The sequence below is a fragment of the Brachionichthys hirsutus genome, chromosome 7 (assembly GCF_040956055.1).
Source record: "Brachionichthys hirsutus isolate HB-005 chromosome 7, CSIRO-AGI_Bhir_v1, whole genome shotgun sequence".
In the NCBI taxonomy this organism is placed as follows: domain Eukaryota; kingdom Metazoa; phylum Chordata; class Actinopteri; order Lophiiformes; family Brachionichthyidae; genus Brachionichthys; species Brachionichthys hirsutus.
In genome coordinates, this window is record NC_090903.1 from 8447595 (window position 1) to 8470612 (window position 23018).

Genomic DNA, 23018 nt, shown 5'->3' on the forward strand with positions numbered 1-23018 from the left:
GAACTTCATCCTTCTCTGATCCTTCAGGTAGTTTTCCTCTGCTGGCAGAATGTTCCACTAATGAAGCTCACATGCTGCACATTTCTTTGATGGCACCGCTTTCCGGGTCTGCTCCTTCAGCTCAAAGATCCCGTCACGGTTTAACATCGTTAGCGGCTTGGTGAGAGGTGACACACCGCAGACTGGATCAAATCACCATGTTGGACAAGTCTGCCAATCTCTCTGATTTGACTCGGCGTTCTGAGAACAGGGTCCGAATCCAAGAACCTGGTGCATATAAACTGAACACTTAAAGATGGGAACACTCGCTGCTTTTGTTAGGTACGAGGAAATCTTATCCTGATATATTCCTGAAGCGATTTGGTTTTAGAATGTAAATGTTACTACAGTGTGATGGTTGAAAGTCTGTGTAGGGAGCAGATCATGATGTTTGCGTTTACGCCGTGCACAAAAGTCACAAGAGATATTATTATTCTTAGGAAATGAAAATATCTGTTGTAACTTAATTTTAAAATATTAATAATTTGCTTCAATTGGCAGTAAAAAAAAAAAAGTATCCGTACTTTGTAATTATTGGCACTATGGTGCTGACTTCAAATCTGTTTTGTGTTTGCAAATCTCAAAATATGTTTTTTACAAAATGCTTTCAGAATTTTTATTTATTTAGTAGGAACTGCTAACATGAACTAAGATAAGAATGCATTCTCTTTTGCATTGTTTCCCTCACATAGATGAACAACAACTCAGTGTGGTGCTACTTTTCTTTCTTTCTTTTGTTTTGCTTATTTTTTTACATTAACGTTTAAACTAACCTTCTATCTCAGTTCTGTTTCGTCTATTGACCCGCAATCATCGTGGGAACGGTCGGGATCGGGACGCACCTGTGAACTCAGCAGCGAGAACTCGCTGGTTGAACCGTGGAAGAAACGGAGGAAGACGACCTTCCTGCTCTCTCTCACGCAGCCGCAGACATCTCTCACATGGATGCCACCTTCATGATGTCTGCAGGTCTATTATGTGTGTGTGTGTGTGTGTGTGTGTGTGCACATAAGAATGTGGTTGTGAAACATCACGCACCAAATAGCTTTCGAAGTAGTTCCAAGCCTCTCTTTTCCCTTTGTTAAAATATCTGTTAAAATGCTCAAAGCAGAAATGCTCCTCCTCCTCCTCCTCTTCCTCCTCCTCAGAATACCAGTAAGTGCTTTTCTGGATGCCATTTCTGTCCTGGACTCATTAAAACAACATAAGTCAATTATAATCCAGACTTAAGTCATCTGCAGGACGTGCATTGATTTGTGGTCTGAAGAAGTGCAGCGTGCATGCCTTACTGTCTGAACACAAAGCAGTCAGGTCCCTCTTTGATCTCTGCGGCGATGCCAGAGTGCTGAAAATAATGAAATTGTAATAAGAGAGTAGCAGGTCTGATGCCGGGGCAAGTTCACTCAGGCTTTAAAGATGAAAAAGAATCAACATGGACTTGAGAAAGATCTTGACAAGTAGAATGGATGTAGGAATTACACTTGTGATCCAAGACAGTAAGTTTAAATCTGCTTTGAATTTTCACTTGTGCGCTTTAAAGAGTCACTTCTGAGCCTCTTAAGGTATTTACTCCACATTTTTGAAGTACTATTATTTGCATGGTTGGGAAAAGTCCTTTCTTTAGTTGGAAGCTGATCAGGCTTTGACCAAGGAAACGCCAAACAACGCTCCAGAAAAACATTGCTTATTTCTTTGTTTAATAGCAAGGCCAGATAAATACACAATCCAATACCAATTTGCCTGAATAAACAGCCAGCACTTGACCTTCAACCTCCACCACACGAGGCAACACTGACCCGTTCTGTTCTGACTCAGATTGTGCAGGAATTCTGATGAGGTTTAGGGTACGATCTGGGTTACATTTACGGGGGGGGGGGCAGACCTTCTGGGGGCGTTTTAACCAGAACTTAGAGCCAGACCAGATGTTTGAGTTTGCGTGTAGAGACTCAAATTTTAGGTTCAGGATTGCGGTTGAGTGCAATTATCATATGCAAAATATACACTATGATCAAATGAAGGTCGTAGCCCCCCCCCCCAGAGACACCTGATATGAATTTGAGCTTTCTGCATGCACAGCAAATGAAGGAGCGATACTTAGGAGATTCAGGGGCCGGAGAAAAGCATTTCATGTAATTATGGCGACTCGGTGAACTTTGCTTCTTGATAATCAGCCCCACCAGAATTGAGAGGCGGACCCTGCAGATTCTAAACGTGAGTCTGTCTCAGGAAGTCATGCCATCCAGAGGAAGTGAGCTGGCTCAACGAGAAACAGCGTTCCGTTAACCGCCATGCAATCCAAACAGTCGTGAAATATCATTTGTATGGAAAGGTGCATCTACCTTTTGTTGAGGGACAATTCACCACAATAAAGCTTTCAAATAAAGGGCAATATGTTTTAAATATGAAAGTGGAAACTTCTCAGGAAGTGAACTAAAGGTCTGTGGGTCTGCAGAAAGTTGAAATGATTATCAAAGGCTTCACAATGCATAAACCTCCAATAATCTCTTCACCTTATTTCTCTTTAATAGACTTTAAGCCAACTCACAGAAGCTCTGGAAGTTTTCTCCGCCGTCCTTGAACTTCATTCAGCGGCGCCTGCCCAGGATGGGCTGCGTATATTTCATCCTGAGCGGGGCCGAGGTGACGTATTCTTTTCATGTACAGAGGAAGCGCAATATCCTGTTCCAGCATGGCTCTAATACCACAGTGAAGCAGACCTGCCCCCGGCCTCTCGGGGGGGGCAGTGTTCCCCTCACGAGGTGTCCGTCTGTCTGTGCTTTGGATTCTGTCTGTTACAGTTTCGGTAAAAGCAGGGATCCCTCTTCTTCTGGAGGCACATGAAGGAATGGTTCTCATTTCGGGGGGGGGCTCCTATTTCTCTTGCGAGTCATAGTGAGATACGATCATTTTAATTTCTGATATGTGAGGGGCTTAATAAAAAAAACGAAAACGCCGGTTCTTCATCTGGATCGGCACCAAAATGTAACGGAGTCTGTTCTGGACCCAGAGCCATCCCGCCTGCAGTAGTTTTTACATCATCCTGCAGATGAGCCAACAAAAGGATGAAAAGGTGGTTCATTCTTTCATCTTCTTAACCCGTTAGCGGGTCGCTCTGGAAGGTGAGAGGTGAGGCAGAGAGGTGGGGTACACCCTGGACAAGTCGCCAATTCATCGCAGGGCAACACACACACTAACACAGGCATGGGCAAACCAAGGCCCGGGGGCCATATGCGGCCCGTTGGGCTATTTAATTTGGCCGGCCGAACTTGTCCAAATTATGTCATTAAATTAAAATTTTCTGTAATTAAACCTGATTCATTTGACCTTTTCCCCGTAATGCTACCTGTAAAAGGCCAAATCCTTTCATGTAATGGGTTTTGCATGTCATTTATATTAGTTCACACAAATACTCCATCCATCTGCTCCTCGCCCGGCCCCTCTGTCAAATTTTATAACCTATTGTGGCCCGCGAGTCAAAAAGTTTGCCCACCCCTGCACTAACACCTCTGGAGAATTTAGTGTAACCAACTGGCCTAATTTTGCAGGAAGCCGGAGAGAACCCACGCAGACACGGGGAGAACCCACGCAGACATGGGGAGAACCCACGCAGACACGGAGAGAACCCACGCAGACATTCGGAGAACCCACGCAGACACGGAGAGAACCCACGCAGACATTCGGAGAACCCACTCAGACACGGGGAGAACCCACGCAGACGCGAGTGGATTCACCACCGCACCGCACCGGAAAGGTGAGCTTCATAAATCTACCTGAAATCAAAAATGTCTTTGTGACATTAATGAAACGGCACCTGTTTCTGCGTAATACACGCACGCACGCACCGGTGGTAGGAAGTCAACCTGCGTAAACCAACAGTGAGCAGGCTGATAAGCCCTCCTCCTCCTCCTCCTCTTTCTCCCCCCCCCCTCCTCTTCCTCCTCCTCCCTCTCCCCCCCCCCACCCCCTCCTCCTCCTCCCCTCCTCCTCCTCCTCTTTCTCTCCCCCCCTCCTCTTCTCCTCCCCCCCCCCCTCCTCCTCACTGTTTGCCCTCGCAGCTGAGGGGAAACCAGTTGGACGTTCGTTCTGCAGGATTCGGACGCGCACTGAAGGAATGTGTGGCGGGACACGGCGTTTTGCTCGCGTTTCAGACAGGAGAACCGGCTTTTTAACGCGTGCATTCTCACACAGACGCACCGATCGCTCCCTCCTGGAGTCGATAAAGACGTCCGACAGAAATGTCTCGCCAGCAGCGGGTCGTCCAGCTCGCCCCCGCGTCCCTCGCCGTCGTCCTCGGCCCGGACGACGGGAGTCTGCGCGCCGGCGGAGGGACACCCGGCGCGGACACCACCAAGAGCGGCCGGGAGATCTTTGCCGACTTCAAGGCGCAGAACGCGGCGCAGCTTCTGGAATAAACGGCTCGTCCGGGCCATCGCCGGAGTCTGCTTCCAGGATGGATGGAACATTTGGTGCTCGTCGTTCAAGGGAACGCGAACAGCCTGGAGGTTCTGAGAGAAGCGTGGATGCGCAGGGCGCTGAGGTCACCCAGGGGGTTTGTCCTGAAAGCTGTCGGTATGTAACTTAGGGGGGGGGGGGGGGGGGGGGGGGGGGTACAGGTTCCTGCATGCCTCTTAAGTTTCCTAGAAACTATTCTGTGACAGGTAAATAAGTGTGTGAAATTTAGAAACACCCACAGACACACAAGACGACAATCTGTTTGTTCTTGACGTCCATCACAATGAGGTCGAAGTGTGAAAGCCCCAAATGTGAAGGACAGGGACCTGGCAGGTTTTAACAAGCTCTCCTCTTCATCACTTTAACTGTGGATTTCAGGATTTCTTGTGCAAACAACAAAAGTCCAAGTGACTTTATTTTACATCGTTGGTGCGGCCAGTTTAATTTCAAGAGATCACATTCTGTAACCGATTTCAAAGCAGTTTCAACAAACAGGTGTTTTTTTTTTTTCTCTTACTCAGATCAAATAATCTGAGGATTTATACCGGTTGAAATCCTCCCTCCCTCCCACATCAAAAACTCTTGAGAGTTCCTGATCCTCCCTGCTTCCCCTCATCACAGATCATTTTTATCTTGTCGGTTTTACCCTGTTTTTTTTAAAGTATTTTTGTATGTGAGATCATTTTGATGGAGATACCACAAGGCCAGGATTACAGAATCCAGATTTTCAGTGTTTGGACAGGCCGCCCTCTGTTGCTCAGTAATATCACATTACCTCAGTGCACAGAAAGAGTGCAGACGTTCAATCCGTAGAGTGACGGTGGCTCGAGAGGAACGCTTGTAGAGTTTAATTTATACGGTTCAATGTACAAGAGTTGGATATCGCTACATCCACCTAACCCACCAGTGGGATTATAATCTAGCCACGTCTTAATCTTCAAAACTCAATCTGCCACCAGTGGTGGATTTGATCAATCAATTTCGCTGATTAATCTGCACCAAAATGTATCTTTGTCTTTGTCCGTCAGAGAAAGTGACATGATTATAGATAATGCTCTGCAGCCGCTCACATCTGTAGCTCCGTTATTTTTGGATCAGGATCAGACATTCTCGTCCCCTGTGTGGTTCAGAGATGATTTAAAGAGCTTTCAGGCTCCCTTTGTTGTCGACACAGCAATAGGTTTACCAAAGCTTGTTAACAATCTATACCATGTAATTACCCCTAATTGCCCCCCCCCCCCATCCCCTCAGATGCGTTAGCAAATATGTGCACAGCGACACTGCCTCGAACTCTTCATGGAGCCTCCCATAGGATGATCTCATGGGCTGTAAATTCCTGACAGCTGGGAGAAAATGACAAACCCGTGTGGATTAGAACTAATGACAGTATTCTCTAGAGTTCTTGTTGTTCTTTGTTAAGAAGGAGAAAGACTCTTGATTATAGGAAATATACATGCATAGGAAATGGGGTCCTATGAATCACCATTTTCCCTTTCAGGTGAACAATCATCTAATGAAATTCAAGCATTGCAGGCGGGTTATCCAGATGTTAGATTCCTGCTGGTTGTGGACGCACATCTGTCGGCTTTGGTTCGACTCTCTCGCCTCCTTTTCACGGTGTCCGTCTGTCCCACAATGTCTACCTGCCGTTTTGTACCGGTGCTCCAGCTTTGCTACGCTGAGCCGTCCACACACAAGTAAAGGGAGGAATGTGACGTGAGGAAGGAGGATAAGACCACACAAGGGGAGACCTGGGAGGCTTAGGAGCCAGAGAGGCGGGGGGGGGGGGGGGGGGGGGGCTGATATGCCATCCCGCTGTGAGATGGTTTCTGGCCCTGAGCTTCAACTCGACACACAAACGAACACCACATGAGCTCAGCGTCGAATCAGAAGCAGACGCCGTGCTCTGTAGCAGCGACACCTCGTCTGATCCTCAACAAATCCTTCACCTCACGGCGATTCGTATGGAAATCAGGGCTAGCGGGCCGTCGGGTTCACCGCCTCCACACGGAGAATCACAGCGGGACCGACGTCCAGCCGCTGCTTCTCTGTGATCCAGGATTAACGTCCCTCTGTTTCACTGAAGGACTGTGAAAGTCAGACCGCGAGACCGACCGGGCGTGGACTTCTAGGCCTTGGCATTGATATAAATATGTCAACGATAGGAAACAGGCATGTTATGAGTTGTTGGCCACGGTGAATTTTTAACAGCCTTATTTCTATTTTCAGGGGAAGAGCAAGGTCGTCATGCGGATATTTTTAAAGAGCTAGTTTAGGAGATGCTTTACTAAATGTGGGTGAAGTGAGTTTACATTGTTTAGGGGGACAAAGATGGCAAAAACCAGTCCTCCAGACAAACATCGCATGAATTAATCTGTGCTAATTCCTTATCGTTATCCGTGACAGATTAGTCTGCGATCAACCACCTCCAACCGCTGTTGAAGGAAGAGCAGGCTGAAAAGGAGGTGTGCAGGCTCAGGGGAGGGTTGATAGAGGAAGGGATTCCTCAGGGTAGGCTGGGGTAAATAGACCGGTGGAAGACATCTTGTAACATTTTATGATTTATTAAAAAAAAAATAGCTACCTACCTGTGTACAGGTTGTACGGTATTTAGTAAATTCAAACCAACTTTATTTGGTCAGATGAAAGGAAAGTCCTGTTTTTGGCCTATCGGAGCAGAGCGGTTACTTCCTGACCTGAGCCTGAGTCTCGCATCAGACGGGCCCTGTTGGATGAGATTTAAATTCTTACAGTCTTTGAAAAAGCCCTGACCAGCTTGGTCAGCGTTCCTGAAAGAGTCCTTCTCCCCGGAAACTGTCCTACTGAAACCAGAGTGTTAGCTGGATCTGCATTATTTAGAGCAGGACAATCATGGAAACTGAAACTGAAATATCTACAGGGATTGTGTCGTGAGGTGTCTCGTATTGTTTTAAAACTTCCCTCACAGATGTGAAAGAGTCGTCTCAACAGGCTTCTCACTTTCAACCTGGGAAAGCTTTTTTTGGGGGGCTCATGTCGGCCCGACTGTAGGTCTCCCTCTGCGCCGTACGCTCTAAACCAAGGTTCCTTTTTAAATATGTTTCTTTTAACTTACCATACCATGAGGTGGGGAAAGCATTCCTGAAATGCCACATTTGCCCCTGGGATCATTTCCAGAGTTTGCCGGCTCGGAGAGACTGATTTCTGCTCTTTATTTTTCACTTGAAAGTGTTGTATTTTCACACAAGGGGAGTCTCCTTTCATGGGGGGGTGTTTTGTCAAAGTCTCAAAGCGCTTCACTAATGGTCATAACCCTTCCAGATGTTACCTTAATAAGCAGGACAACCCCTTGCTGGGTTCTTCCAGGTTTAAAAATTTGTGCCGAAACTCTTTTTTTTCTTCTGACTCCTGAACACGTTGCCGTGACGCTTTATTTCACAGTTCTTTGACAAAAATACTTCAAAACTGAGTGGAAAAAATCCTTAACTGAAGCAACGGAAAGTACTGTTTTTTTTAGCTATAGTGTACTCTCAACAGTATTTTGGTTGCTGTGGTCAAGCATGAACTATTGATTTGACCAATTAAAGTGACAGAAGATATTTATTACTTTTATTTTAGAGTTTCAACCTCTGCATTACATTATCTTACTCATTCAACTGCTGGTGCAGTTCCTCCCCAAATTACTTCATGTATTATTCATATCAGTTTAGCATTCAGACAGAGTCATGTGTTTAGTTTAATATTTGACGTTTTTCCTAAGCCTTGTTAACTATAGCAGGTCGTCTGGGCAAAAATAGGATACAAAACCTGCTCGTTCTTAAAATCCTCATGTTTTTATATATATGTGTCTGTATTTTTATACTGATGCTAATGTTATATACTGGTTAAAGGCAGATTGATGAAGGGAAACACTCACTGAGGCAGTTTCGGGGTCCAGTCCTCTGAGTAACAGCTTCCATTCATTCTCAGACAATATTATTTCAGCATAAACCGCTCTCCAGCTTTCTGACACTAATAGTACGACATTAAGCAGTTAAAAAAAATACATGCCGCTGCTGATGAAGGGTCTGGATTACGAAAGGGCTCAGTTTAATCTTGTTCTAAATGAGAGGAGAAATGTTTTCAGAAATCATATCTGTTGAGGAGGGTCCTGCGTCTGACTTCAGTGTTTGTTTTGCAGGTTAGAATCAATTAATTTAATGAATCCTAAATAAACAGGTGACTCGAGATTAATTATTAACATGACAGTTTTTGACTCCATGAAGTTGAAAGTGTCAATGTCTGGTTGCATTGTTTCTTATGATGTTTAAATTATTCGTATCTAACATTTTTCTTTTATAGGTGCATGGTCATGTATCTGCATTTATTTAGGATGTGCTTGTGCATATTTTTTGTTCACCACATCCTTCCTATTGGAGGAGGTTCATTTGATGATGATGAGGAATATATTTATTAGATAGAATGTTAGAGTACAAGTACAGTCAAACAGTAACATGTATTACAGTACAAGTACAGTCAAACATCCTGTCTAAGAGGAGCATTTAAAAAAAAGCCCTGGCGGTCTTGTTTCCGCTGAAAGTCCTTAGTACGTAATTCATTGACATTTAACAATACAAATAAAAACACAAATAAATTACTCAATTGATGCAAAATAACAATAAATGAAAAAAACACATAATATGTACAACGTAGGTGGACAAATGTACACACCCTGCCAGGGGCCGCGAGCATTTCCCTCCGGAGATTAATACCTCACCCTCAGTCAGGTAGTTTAACATAGATATGAGGCCATATTGCACGTACAGTAGTTGGGTATTACTGTTACTCTTGTCTCTTACAGGGTGTTTCATGGCTTCATTTCATCAGTTATTTGATAGTAAAGTTCAAGAGTTAATTACTCTTTAAAGAGTTTTAAGAGAGGCATGCGTTTCCCTGGCTCAGGATATTAAAAGTGATTGATTCTGAGGTTTGTTCTTTATGCTGGGATACCAAACACAAATCTGCTTCTCGTCAAACTGTTGAATCTGAGAAAACGAGGTTCATTTGCAGCCAATGATGGACATCACTCTTGATTAAGAGGCGTGTATCTGCTGGAAATACTCTTAGATTGTGTGTGTATGTGTCTTGACAGGCCACATGGGTGGGGCAGAGGGAAAATACCTGGATCTTTGACTAAGATGACACATCTCAGGAAGACACTTTTTTTTCTGAGCTCAGTGTAGTAATTGGTAAACAAGTGAAATTCCCAACTAAACTTCAGTTTAATACCCACTGATATGGTGCTAACGGCTTGTATGAAGTGCATGTGCTTAAACAGCATTTACAAAAACAAATGGCTGCAAACTTTATCCCTGAAGAAAGAAAGGTTTCTTTAAGTCGGTTCATTGTTAACAGTCATAGGTTATATGACACAATATTCCAAAATTCTGTGGATCTCGAAAGATTGGTCAAAAATTGAATGAGTTAATAAATTCAATCTTTGATGTCGGATGCGGGATGCCCTTTGATGTCTTTATTGCTTTAAACTCTACCGGTACTGCTGACCATAACTTCTTGTGAAGATCAAAGGCAAAAATATATATTAGATAAATAGATCATTCTATCTTGAATCACTTTTGTGAGTGCTATTCGAGTAATGGAAAACCTAAAGATGGACACAGTTTCACCAAAACCAAAGACCGTGGATTTGGGGTCTGCAGTGCCAGTAGAAGACCTTGTAAAATGCTTTATGGAGCACATTAAGATGTTGCCACAGGAACAATGCGACAATCTTCAATCGGGGAAGGTTGATCAAGCAACAGATCAAGCAACAGACACTGTCTTATCACGCTTGTGTACAGATATGATATCTGATTTATCTGCAAATATTTGGCAGGCAATCATGAAAAATCAATCAGAAGCGAAATATGGCATTGGAACCAAAGGCTTCTCTGGTTCCAATGGATCACCGACCAGACTCGTTTCTACCAAAGAAATTATAGGTGACATGGTTTCACTGGCCTCCATTGCAACAATGGAGTGTAGCACAGAGATGTCAAAAGGCAAACCGCATCAGACGATTTCAAAGTTAGAAAAAGGGTGCTTTCAAATCGTAGCAGCACTTGTCCTTAAGATCTTTAGCGCTAGAGCCTTTGCGCCAATTGACCTTAACATCTGCAATGACATCATAAAATCTCTGACAGAAATGCTCCTCACAAAGGTAAAAAGTTTGAACATTTTCATCAAGCCAGATGTACTCGACCATCTGCGGATCGCCAAGGCAGTTCAGAAGGACTTGTCTAAAGCATTGGGCAACAATATGATGGTGCTATTGTACATGTGCTCAAGGAAGCAATACGCTTATGATCTGATCATTCAGACTCTGGTCCAGCATCTGGAGAAACAGAAAGAAACAAAGATAAAAGGTTTTGGTGGATTCTACAAATCCGTTGGAATGTTGTTTTCCACTGTCAAGCCATTCGCTTGGGTTAAACTACTTAAGAAATATACAACAGTTTGTGCAGATAGGTGGACCACTAATCAGACTACATGAGTATTATTATGTGATGTGCGTCCTACACCAGTTTGCCGTTACTTACCACTGCACATGCTACATGTACATCCGGGCTCGAGGATACAGCCCTGCTGTTAAGCAGCCACAAAGCCCCATCACATGCTGGAACAATTGCAGTGGCAGCCGTCCAGCACAAAGAGATAAATGTCCGGTTGATGCTCGAACAGAAGGCCGAGATGAGGGATTTGTCACGCTACATGCGAACAACAAACCAAATTGAAATGGGGGGATGTTGCACGCACCCTCTCTGAGCTGCGATCGGTTTGCAAGCCACATGTGAAGCGGCCGGGATGAGAATCAGCACCTCTAAATCCGAGGCCATGGTTCTCAGCCGGAAAAGGGTGGAGTGCACCCTCCAGGTCGGGGAGGAGATCCTAGCCCAAGTGGAGGAGTTCAAGTACCTTGGGGTCTTGTTCACGAGTGAGGGAAGGTTGGAGCAGGAGATCGACAGACGGATCGGTGCAGCGTCTGCAGTGATGCGGACTCTGCACAGATCTGTCATGGTGAAGAGAGAGCTGAGCCGAAAGGCGAAGCTCTCGATTTACCGGTCGATCTTCGTTCCCACCCTCACCTATGGTCACGAGCTTTGGGTAGTGACCGAAAGAACGAGATCCCGGGTACAAGCGGCTGAAATGAGCTTCCTCCGTAGGGTGGCTGGGCTCTCCCTTAGAGATAGGGTGAGAAGCTCAGTCATCCGGGAGGAGCTCGGAGTAGAGCCGCTGCTCCTCCGCGTTGAGAGGAGCCAGATGAGGTGGCTCGGGCATCTATTCAGGATGCCTCCCGGATGCCTCCCTGGTGAGAGGTGTTCAGGGCACGTCCCACCGGGAGGAGACCACAGGGAAGAACCAGGACACGCTGGAGAGACTATGTCTCTGAGCTGGCCTGGGAACGCCTCGGGATCCCGCCCCGGAAGTCTTGGCTTCCCTGCTTGGGCTGCTGCCCCCGTGACCCGGCCCCGGATAATCTGATAAAAATGGATGGATAGATGGATGGATGTCGCATGCGACCACCGTACGTAGGGGAACCGAGAAGTAACATAAAGGAGCGTACGACTTTTTGGCAAAGACCAAGCTATTTTATTTTCAACACAAAAAACAGAAAAAAACAGAAAATCACTCACTCCAAACAGAAATTGGATTGAGGTTTTTGAATAAAAATGAATGAAAAAAGTAATGAATTGATTTTCCATTTAATTTACATGAATTAGAAGAATATGTCTGTTAATTTTTTATAAAGCTTTGATGAAATACTTCAGAATGGAACATAGGCTACTCAAAGGCTTTGAGTTCCATCACACAGCCTGGTCAACAAGCCAAGCTTTGTCTTCTCACTGACGTCTTATCCCGGGTCCTTCGTCTTTCAGTGCGATAAATGCTAGTCCGGTAAAATGCTAGTCACCAGAACGGTTCTTTGTTCTCAGTAGGATTATGCAATGCGTGTTTGTAACTTTTAAATATTTCATTGGGGTCGGATTTCTCGATTATATATTATGTTTAAAAATGTCAATTTCGTGTCATGAGAACTTTAAAGTTGTGAATACAGCTAGAAGGTGGTCTCCAAGGTTCAGTTCTCGGGCCTAGAATTTAAATGTCTAGTATTTACCAGATGTCTGGCACGGAAGGCACTAGTGGACTGTGGGGTAATGTTCATGTCATGAAAGTAGATGAGAGCCAGATATCTTGGGGTGCGGCCTAGTAAATCTGAAGAGGTGCAACGTATGAAGCCCAGCGATGGGAAAATAAAGACCCATAGTGCTCAAAATCCCGTCTCCAGGAAGATGCCCTCTGTTTATCTTCTTTGTTGCCTTCGTATTGCATGTGGCAGGTCGCTGCCACAGTAAAGGTTTCCATAGTGACTCGGGTCAACACAAAGCTCGGCCGTCTTTCTCCTCGTGGATCAGAGTTTAAGCGTTTAAGCTCATGAATAGTTTTTTTTAGTTATGGCATCTTGCGATTTTCTCTTATCTGTTCCTCTACTGAGTTATGAATGCTGCTGATACTTAAAGGTTGCAAAACGTCTGCACTCATACCCCGGACAATAGAGTCCAATAACATTACACATGGGTCTCCAGATTTTATCTCGCTAATGAGTCAGTTTTACTAGGCTGACCAGCCCTACAACCATTTAGAAATGATGCTGGTGTTCATGCAGCATTTCTCCGAGTGCTTTCAGGGCGTGAGGACTGGAACGGCTCCTGTTGTCAGACTGGGAGGGGTGTGGTTGTTGGGACACTCGGACTGGGATTGCTCTCTGAAGGGATCTTTTCACTTGGTTTATTGAGCCATTTAACTGTAACGCCCACATCTGTGTGTTCTTTGGGAATGAATGACAAAAACTTGTAAAACTCTTTTCAAAAGTGTGATTTGTGCACGTACACACACACACACACACACACATGCTGGAGAGGGTGGTGTCTTGGAAGCCTGGAAGGAACCAAAACAAAAGGAAGTGGTTCAGGGACTGGAGGGGACTAGTGACATAAATTACAGCTCACATCTCTACTATTGCAGTAAATCTGTCCGTGTGAATGTTTGACATTGTCTCACCAGGCTCGTCTCTGATCTCGTCTCATGCACAGCCTTCATAATGTCTCCGTCGAGGGGAGACAGGGTGGTATTTTGTAGTTTGGGCAGGCCTCAAGTTCATATTGAATGTCATGTTCCCTCCTTAATGAGGGAGAGAGGCGATTAGCCTGTTTGTGCAGTGGAGCCTGAAAGATTAGGCGATACCCGGTGGGAGATGAGACGGCGGGTGGCTGCGGGAGACGGCCGTGGTGCGAGCGTCACGGGCCTGACGTTTCATGTAGATTTTATTCATTAGAGCAAAGGTGAATCTTCAAAGGCTTCATTCGGTGTTCGTTTGCAAGGCACGAGTGTTGCTCCAATCCTTTTCATGCAGCACTTCCGTTGTTTAGTTTGTTAACGTCTGATAATCGAAGCCACGGCTGATGCTGATGGGAATGTTATTGAGGATCTGTGTCGCAGTGGGTCTCCAAGTGTCCCTTAATTCAGGTTTCATTCACGACTCCTTAGATGTAGCGTGATGCTTGGATCGACCCATTAGCTGGGAGTTTTTATCAAACTGTTGCTGTGTTCTGCCAAGAAGCTGGAAGTAATGCAATCACATCTGAAATGGGATTCACGCTGACGGCCATGAGAACGCACGTGGTGTTGATCAGTGTCAGCTGCCAGAAAGATCAGAGCGGAAGCGAGTGGGTTCCTGTCAATCATGGCCACAAAAGGAGCCAGACGGCCTCCATCGCTTTTCATTTCTTTCCCCTGAGGGCCCGTTTGTTCTCTCGGAGACACCGTGACACTGGAAGAAGTGTCTGATCTGAGCTTTGCTGCGAAGCAGAACGTACAGCGTGGGCTCTGTGTCTTCATCGCAATGCTACGGCGTAGGTGAAGGAACAATGTAGCTCAATGTTGAAAAGATCTGGATCTTAAGATCTTAAGGATGGATTTTAATGATTTAATAGAGTTTAATAGAGTTTGGTGGTGATCCCGGCCATCGTCTGGATCCAGAGCTTTTTCTTTTTGCCATTGAGGGGTGGGGGGGGGGGGGCTTTTATAAGAATTTATCCTCCAACTTAATGGATGACAATATCTGGACACAGATTACACGATCAACTCCACATCAATGACCTGGATCCAAGTCATTTTCCAGTCATTTTCCATTTAGTGACAAGTAAGAATTAAGGAATTCAGTTTGGTGTCAGTTTTGACATACAGTAAAACATTGCTGAAGTGCTTTCTGAAGAAAAGCATCCTTAATTAATTAGTTTTATCGTGATAACCCTAATGAAACCAATGTGATTCTAAATTCTAGTGGTCGGTTCTCATGGCCGTGGATCGTATTGAGAAGGTCAAACTATCGTGGGATTATAATCACTTTAAACAATGATGTAATGGGAAAATGAGCCGTCTTGGCATTTGTGCTCTCTGAATGCTGTTTAGTTGACATGTGGCATGAAAAATGTACTGAATCACACAACTTGGAAAGAGAAATTGTTATTTGCACTAACTGTTCACCTCCCTGGATGTTTGTGTCTCTACTGGGTCAAAGGCGTTGTTTTACTTTAACATTTTGTTGTCGTTCATTAACAGGAAGGCAGAAATATCCCTTCTTTAATCCCGAGTTTGGGTTCATGACTCTGAACATTCTGGATCTTACACATCTCTTAATACATGATGTCAAAGCCAGTTTATAGCTGTTCCAAATGGCATGGGGGGGGGGGGGGGGGACGTGATGTCATTTAATAAAGCATGTACTGGTGACATGCATAGTTTAACAAATTAAAACGTGTCTTTCTGACATCACACTGCTGGGCGGGCTTTTGCAGTATCAGAGCGTTATAGATGATCATGGCGCCCCGATCCAACTTCTGAACATGTGAAGGGGATTTCTGAAGCTGCTCAGCCATCCTGTGAGCAGATCTGATGAGGCATATTAAATATTTATTTTATTAATATGAATTAATATTACATTCAGAGCCTCTTTACCTACTTAACAAACTCTGAGTTTGTGGGTTGGGCTTACTTTTTAATATGTGTAGTCTCCCGGGCCTGAGGTGAAAGAAAGAAGACATCCCACCGATTTATTTATAGGCTGGAGGTTTAATTATTATCAGAGAGCAAACTGCCCCCCCCCCGCCCCCTTTACAGGTTATATTGAACTGCCACACCTCCAAATGTCATGACACAAGTTTACTCACCGCTCTACTGTTTCCCTCCCTTGCTCTTGTGGCACTGGGTTGCCATGGCACCGAGAAGGGTATTCAGCCTGTGTGTGACATTGAGTGTATTGTCTGGAACACAGAGGTCCCCCCCCCCCAGAGAGAACAGAGAACATCCACGACGGTCACGCCTGCTAGTGTTAGACTCGGTACATTATCAGGACATCGATCAGTGTTTTTCTCGTAAACACGCTGCTCTAGGGGTAGTTTTGTTTTCTTTCTCACATCTGCAGTGTCGGCATCATGCTTCGGTAGATGCTTCCATCGGTTTATTGATTCCTCGTATTCCTGCTGGCCTTTCTGGACTGTTGACTGAGCCTGTAAGCGGTTGCTATGTGGACAGCCAGTCAGACGTTCCTATAGGTCTAGGACGTTAGCAACAATGAGGAGATTAGGCAGCAGCCCTGATGCACTTCTCAGGGAGACTGCTATTGAGATGTCCACTGTTATTTTATGATCCCCTCCATGTGTCGTAGAGTCGGTTTTGGAAAGACAGACCCCCCAGCCTCTGAAAATGATGGGCCTCAAGTTAGCTCATGGAGCCGATAATTGTTTTTCCTTGATTTTTACGATAAAACCTTTTCAGTGCACCTTAAATTTAGCATGAATACCATTGTGATTATTTTAATATTGACTTATATTTATATTTATTATAGATTATTACAACTGGATAAATAATTAGAAACCTTTTAATCCTATTCAATTATTAGTCTTGTCTTTTTCATATACATGCGCTAGATTTGGCACTGTGTGTGTGTGTGTGTGTGTGTGTGTGTGTGTGTGCGTGTGTGTGCGTCTGGTGCTCCATTGGAAGTGATAAAATACAACAAAAAATTGATTGAAACATTGAAAGTATTAGTTAGTGTGTATGCCAGGATTTGCCAGTTTGTGTGTGTTCAGATTGATTAGTTGTTTATTTCACCTGGCTCCCACCTAAAGTGCCCCGAGTGTGAAGGCTGTAAAAGTTTAGTGTGCATCAGGTGTGAGTTTAGTAGTGTTTTCACCAAATGCACTGGTGTTGATGGGAGAATTGGCCACCGTCGCACACGCCACATGTTCAAGCTTGATTCAATTTTTTTTTTTTTTTAGATAAAGTGTTGGAAACTTTCCTTCAAATGGGGAAAATATCTGCCAAGGATAATAACAAGTACATTTATTTGCATGTATAAATAAATGTTTTAGATTCACGCTGCCACTGGACTCTGAAATAACCTGAAAGACTTTTGTTGTGTTCGAACGTCGTTCTCCTCTCACTCCATCTTCTACCCGTTATGGTCCTGACATTATTTAGACACAGCTCATTAACGGTTACGGTCATGCCTTTGTGTCTGCTGTTGGAGGGAGTTTGTGATAACTCGCCTAATATTCTAATCATATATCAGCAGTATAACCTTTTTTTTGTTTTGTCATTTTAATTTGTCATTAGTCTTCATCAATGTATGAGATAAACTCATCCCAGAGAAGAGATTTTGCTCACGAGTTTGACATTTGTCTATGCTCATAACCCCGGTTAGATCCCACATGTTTTATCTATGCTGGCAGGAATTGAGAGCGATTCCTCAGCGGGACATCTTTATTGGAAGTTTTTCCTTTCATGAATTCATGAACGGAGAGTCATTGCTTTGTGGTTGGTTCCCCTTGTAGTGAAAGGGATCCCTTGAGTGGTGCCATTTTTGTCCCTCGTCTCTGAACAAACGAACACACCGACTATTGAGACACAGCTGTGACAGAGTCAGCGTTCACTTTTGATGTCCCATCCAATCGTTGGGGTTTGGAAGCCTTTATGGGCAGAACAATCTTCCGCCGTACTCCCCTTCATCACAAGAGGCTTTCGCACAAACAAGCCCCATTTGCCTGAAAGAACTTCACCACGACATGTTTCTTCAATTATCCTTCTTATGCTGATTGCTTTTGATTCTGAGATGAGCTCTTTTTTTTTTTTTTAATGTGAAGCTGCCTTTAAGAGCAGCTTAGTTCCAGGATTTTCAAGCGCTGCGGCTTGTGCCAAATGGGCTCACACAGATTTATTTTTTTTCTTACTATTTTTACAAAGACAAATATTTACACGACTGTCTCTGTCTTTTTTTTCTGACTCTGTCTCACTTTGGGTAAAATGTTTGTCTAAGAGGTACCTTCTGGATGTACAGTGCTGTATGATATGGGGGCGGGGGGGGGGCATGATATCTGATCTACCCAGCAGGCGGACCTGTGGTCATTTCTGCGGGAGTAATGGAATTCTGTGGCCTGTCCCAGTACTGAGATGGAATTTGGAAAGCAGTCAGGCATGGTCTATAACTCACATATATAGACCACCTCGGTCATAATTTAGAAGGTGGTTAGGAGAGGAATGTCAACTTTGGTACTTAGAGTTGTTTTCACTGGCGGACGTCAGAGAGAGAGAGACGCTCTCTCGCCCAGGTGTGTTTGTGTGTTCTGCAGTAAGCCCACCTGTTTCACTCACTAATCTGCTGCTATGTGTGTGTGTGTGTGTGTGTGTTCAGGTGACCTGTCTCCAGTGCAGATGTCCCCTGTCCCACAGTCCCAGTTCATTCCCTTGTCTGAGGTGTTGTGTTCGGTCATCTCGGATATGAACGCCTCTGAAATCGTCGTCAGCCAGGAAGCGCTTGTAAATCACATGAGCAAAGCCCACCCAGGTAAAGCATGAAGTCGTTGTCGCGTTTTTAAAAGCGGCCTTTGGGATTTGGTTGAAAGCTCTCATTTGTTTTCTGATGGAATGATATTTTTTAAAGTCTGTCGGTTACGTTTGAATCAGTCGCCATTTGTATCAAAAAAATAAATACATTCCAAAACGGCAAACAGTTGTTGAACTTTGTTATAATTCAAACTCAAATTAGTATTAATTTGCCGCCTTGCTTGTCTACTCTTCTCTCGTTTACGCTTCAGGGATCACTATCCCCACTCAGGACATTCTCTACAATGCTCTCGGCACTCTAATCAAGGAGCGCAAAATTTACCACACTGGCGAGGGCTACTTCATCGTCACGCCTCAGACCTATTTCATCACCAACAACATGGTCCGAGAGAAGAACTGGTGGACCTCTGGCTCGGCAGATGACGCTCCTTCACCTCCTCCCGTTACCTACCTCTTGAGCAACGATGTCTGTCTCGAGAGCTCTCAAACTCTGCCAGTGGCTCACTGCAAGTCTTGCAGCTGCTTCGGTCCTCTTCAAACGTCCACCAATATCGCAGCGACTCCGGCACCAGCCGCCGTCCCTCCTTCCTCCGCTGTCCCAGACCAGCATTCTGTCTCTGTTTCCATAAGTGAATGCACCAACAAGAGCTTAAAGTGGCCCCGGCCATTAGACCACAAACCCGCCATCCAGCATCAGTCCACCTCCACGGCAGCAGACTGTCAGGCAAGCGAGATCAGCAAGACGACAATCGCGACTAGCGCCGCCGGCCGCAAAGACAAAGAGAGCAAACCAGGGAGGAAGTTTGGTCTCAGCTTGTTCCGGAGGAATGCAGGTAAAAAAGAAAAGCCAAAGAAGGAGTACGCTTCATTTTCAGGTCAGTTTCCGCCGGAGGAGTGGCCGGTAAGAGACGAGAATGACCTGAACAACTTGCCTCGCGACCTGGAGCATGCCATAATCAAACGCATCAACCCGGAACTGACTGTGGACAACTTGACACGGCACACGGTCCTAATGAAGAAGATGGAGGAGAAAAGGGACAGGGGGAAAGACAAAGTGTTGGACAGAGGCCTGGATAAAGATGAAAAGGGAGTAAACAAGGGAATGTCCACTGAGATCCTGACAGTGTCAAAACTCAGACATCATCATTCCTCTAAGGCAGGGAAAAGATCTGCTCAGAGGGCCTCTCGCAGTAAGAGGAGGGTCCAGTCCTCGAGAGACAAGCATAAGGAAAGGGAGAAAGAGACGGTCAAGTCTAAGACTCCTCTATCTGCTGATGATTATCCAGATGGGGAGGATTTGATCCCCTTTCAGCTCGGGGTGGAAATCCCTGTCGGCAATCCCGATCAAGTGGAAGATGAAGGGGCTGTCGAAGGGAAATCGCTTTATAAAAAGCGCATCGAGAACCCTTTCCAAACTCACTCGGGTAAAGACAACGAGGCCAGACAGAACAGAGAGCAAAGACGAGAAGCGAAAGAGGGCCAGGCTTCGGAGACAGGGAGGAAGGAGCGAACGAGTCATCGGTCCAAATCGTGGGACCCACATCGGGCCAAAAAGATCGCGTCAGATGGAGAGCAAGCGGGGAAATCCCTAATATCAGAGGACAGGTATCACTGCGCCCAAAAGAAGGACCTTACTGTCGATCACCTGCTCCACGAAGACACAAAGCCCAACAGAAATCTGCCACTGGACTACAGCTCAGCCTACCCACAGAGCAGCACCCTCCGGATAGATGACAAGGTCCGGCATCCGAGGGAGGGAAAGAGTAAGGACGGCTGGGAGGAAGGCAAGAACAAGCGTTTTCAGGAAGCGCCGTATAACGGTGTGCCAGACCGCAGCCAAACTCGAGACGCTGGCTTGTCTGACATCCAGCAATGCTCTAACCCTAACCCTTACGAGCCTGTTATAAATCACTCGCACGGCGTGACTCCTCCCTACACCAGGCCTACTTTACAACGGAAACACTCCCTCAAACTCGCCAACCCGAAAAGAGACGATATCCAGAGGCCTGACAATCTGCCCTCACCCCAGCAGCTCCGTGAAACCGCAGCCGGCGAGGAACAGCGGGAGCTGAGACCCATCGTTATCAGCAATAAGACTCGAAAGACCACGACCCAGGCGGAGAGGCCGGAGCTGATAACAGACAGCACTCCAACGATGGACACCGGCGGCTTTATCGAAGGCGACGACGGCCTCTATCGGGGAGCCGACGAGCAAGAGGACGAAGACGCCTGCAGCTCCTCGTGTCTGAATGAGGAGGAGGTCATCGACGCGGCAAGTATGTATCGAGCATGTGCAGCCGAATACGATCAGCCGCAGTATCAGGGCGCAAACACTCACTATTACAATTCCAACCTTCATCAACCACAAGTCACCGCTATGCAAAATTCAAAGGAATCCAATTTCGATATCCCTCCCTCAGCCACCCAGAGGGAGGAGTCTCTCAGCCCCGCCAGAGCTGGAGAGACCACCTGGAGGCTCAGGCATCACGATCGAACGACTCGATCAGCGAGGGCGCAGAAGGGTTCCGGCTCCAGACAAAGCTCCTCGGCCCAGGAGGGGCCGCGACACGAAGGTGCAGACAGTAGCATCTTTGACTACTGCCAGACTGAGATGGAATCAGACGGAGAGACGGCGCTCAAGTCAGCGGACGAGGCGGATGGGGGGCGGCCTCACTGGGCAGCCGAGTTAGCGGAAACCCAGGAGGAAGAGTCCGATGAGACGGGCGGTCCTCAAACACCCGGGGCGGTCCTGAGCACTCCCGGCGCCGCCAGAGCAGCAGAGATGGGAGAGAACCAGAGCATCACTGGAGACAGTGGTATAGATTCTCCTCGGTGAGTGTCTCTCTTTATAATAGTTGTAATAAAATACTCTTGTTGTGTTTGCAGCCTAGTTTGAGACCTGGTGTATCGTTATTCATTAAACAGAAGGAAAGGTTTCATTGGAGAGCAAAAAAGGTCCTCATGAATAAAGCCACAAGCCCATATGCAGAATATACACATTGTCTTCAGGCCACTGTCATTCCATTGTTTTTATTTATTGTCCATCTCACACACAGACATTAACCTCTGGGCTGCATGTCTGTGGTCGGCCATTCTCCAAATGTGTGGGTTTTCTTTTTGTCCTTTTAAGCAAACTAAAGCTGAGTAAACACCTTGCGACCAATTACAGCATCCAGTAATTGGACAGAAGGGAATCATTTTGATAACTACGTGTAATTGCTGTATACTTAAATCATCATTTATAATCAAAGAGGAAGAAAAGCACTATTTTTTCAAATTGAACTTGCGGGGCACCCAAATATGTAGGGGGAACGTGTCACCTTCTTCAAATCGAGTACTTACAGATAATTAACCCCCCCCCCCCCCCCCCTCTTCCCGACAGAACACGCGTCAGTCTGACCTCCAGCAACGGCGTCATTCTGGAGGGGCTCAAGAGAAGAAGCTTTTTACAAAACCTGGAGAAGCTGCATTCGAAGAGCAACGGCATTCGACCACAGAGCTCACTGCTGCAGCTGACTCCCGTCATGAATGTATAGCAGACCCGAGCCCCCCCCCCCCCCCCCCTCGGCGCAAAACGCCAAAGCCATTTCACAGAGTCTTCAGATCTATGCAACTGTTTAGCCAACGTATCCAGTTAGAATGCCTTGAGATCAATCAAAAACTGCATTAGACATTCTGTTAACAGGAGATCAAAGGCTACTTTTACAGTCATACATATTACCACAAATGTCTGAACAGATGTACAGTATGTAACTTGTCTTTGTAAATAACATTAAAATATGCTATGACATGCATTTGCTACCTTGCTTGTGGTGATAATGCAGGAATCATCGACATGAATATAGATTTCTTTAAGAGTAATGACAGTAACACTATTAATGTCTCCTTTAACCATGTCATTGAGCAATAATCATCAATAAAATGACTAAATCTACACGTTGCCTTTGTCTCATTCGCTCCATCGCATATCGGTGCTATTTAAACAAAAAGAAGCCAAAGAATTGTCTGTATTGGAAATCAATCACACACACGATGCAGTATATATATATATATGGGGGCCCGTAGCACCGGATACCCATCCAGCGCAAGGAAGAAACGATGCTACAGTTTGAGGGCAAGCCGCCAGTTTATCGCAGGGCAACACAGAGACAGACAATCAGCCACACACACACTCACACCTACGGGCAATTTAGTGTCACCAACTAGCCACCATGTCTTTGGTGGTGGGAGGAAGCCGGAGAACCCGGAGAGCCAACGCAGACACGGGGAGAACATGCAAACCCCTCACAGAACATCTCGCTGTGAGGCAACAGTGCTTACCACTGCGCCACCATTAAGTAATAATAATTTACAAAGTCTGGATGGTTTTATGCAGAACACGTGTTGGGAATAACCTTAAACATTTGCACGAGCTTTTTAAACTGCATAATTTCTGGTGTAATTACCCGTGATGTAAACCAGACATTGCTCCCCCCAGGTGGCTGATAAGCCCTATTATTTTCTACATATCAGTGAGAGTGGATCGCAACCTTGAGTTGACCTCAAGAGGGAATTTATGCTCGACATCCAGCAGCGATGGTTGGTTTCCTGGTCTTGGGTTCGTAAGC

General features: G+C 45.6%; 1 protein-coding gene across 1 annotated transcript; it reads left to right on the top strand.

The window, feature by feature from the left end:
* Window positions 1–4274: 4274 nt before the first annotated feature.
* Window positions 4275–21947, top strand: stox1 (storkhead box 1). The gene is given in 6 exon segments (XM_068741682.1): window positions 4275–4433; window positions 4435–4483; window positions 4486–4608; window positions 18260–18412; window positions 18663–21243; window positions 21794–21947. Coding segments are annotated over 6 exon segments (3219 nt in total).
* Window positions 21948–23018: the final 1071 nt, after the last annotated feature.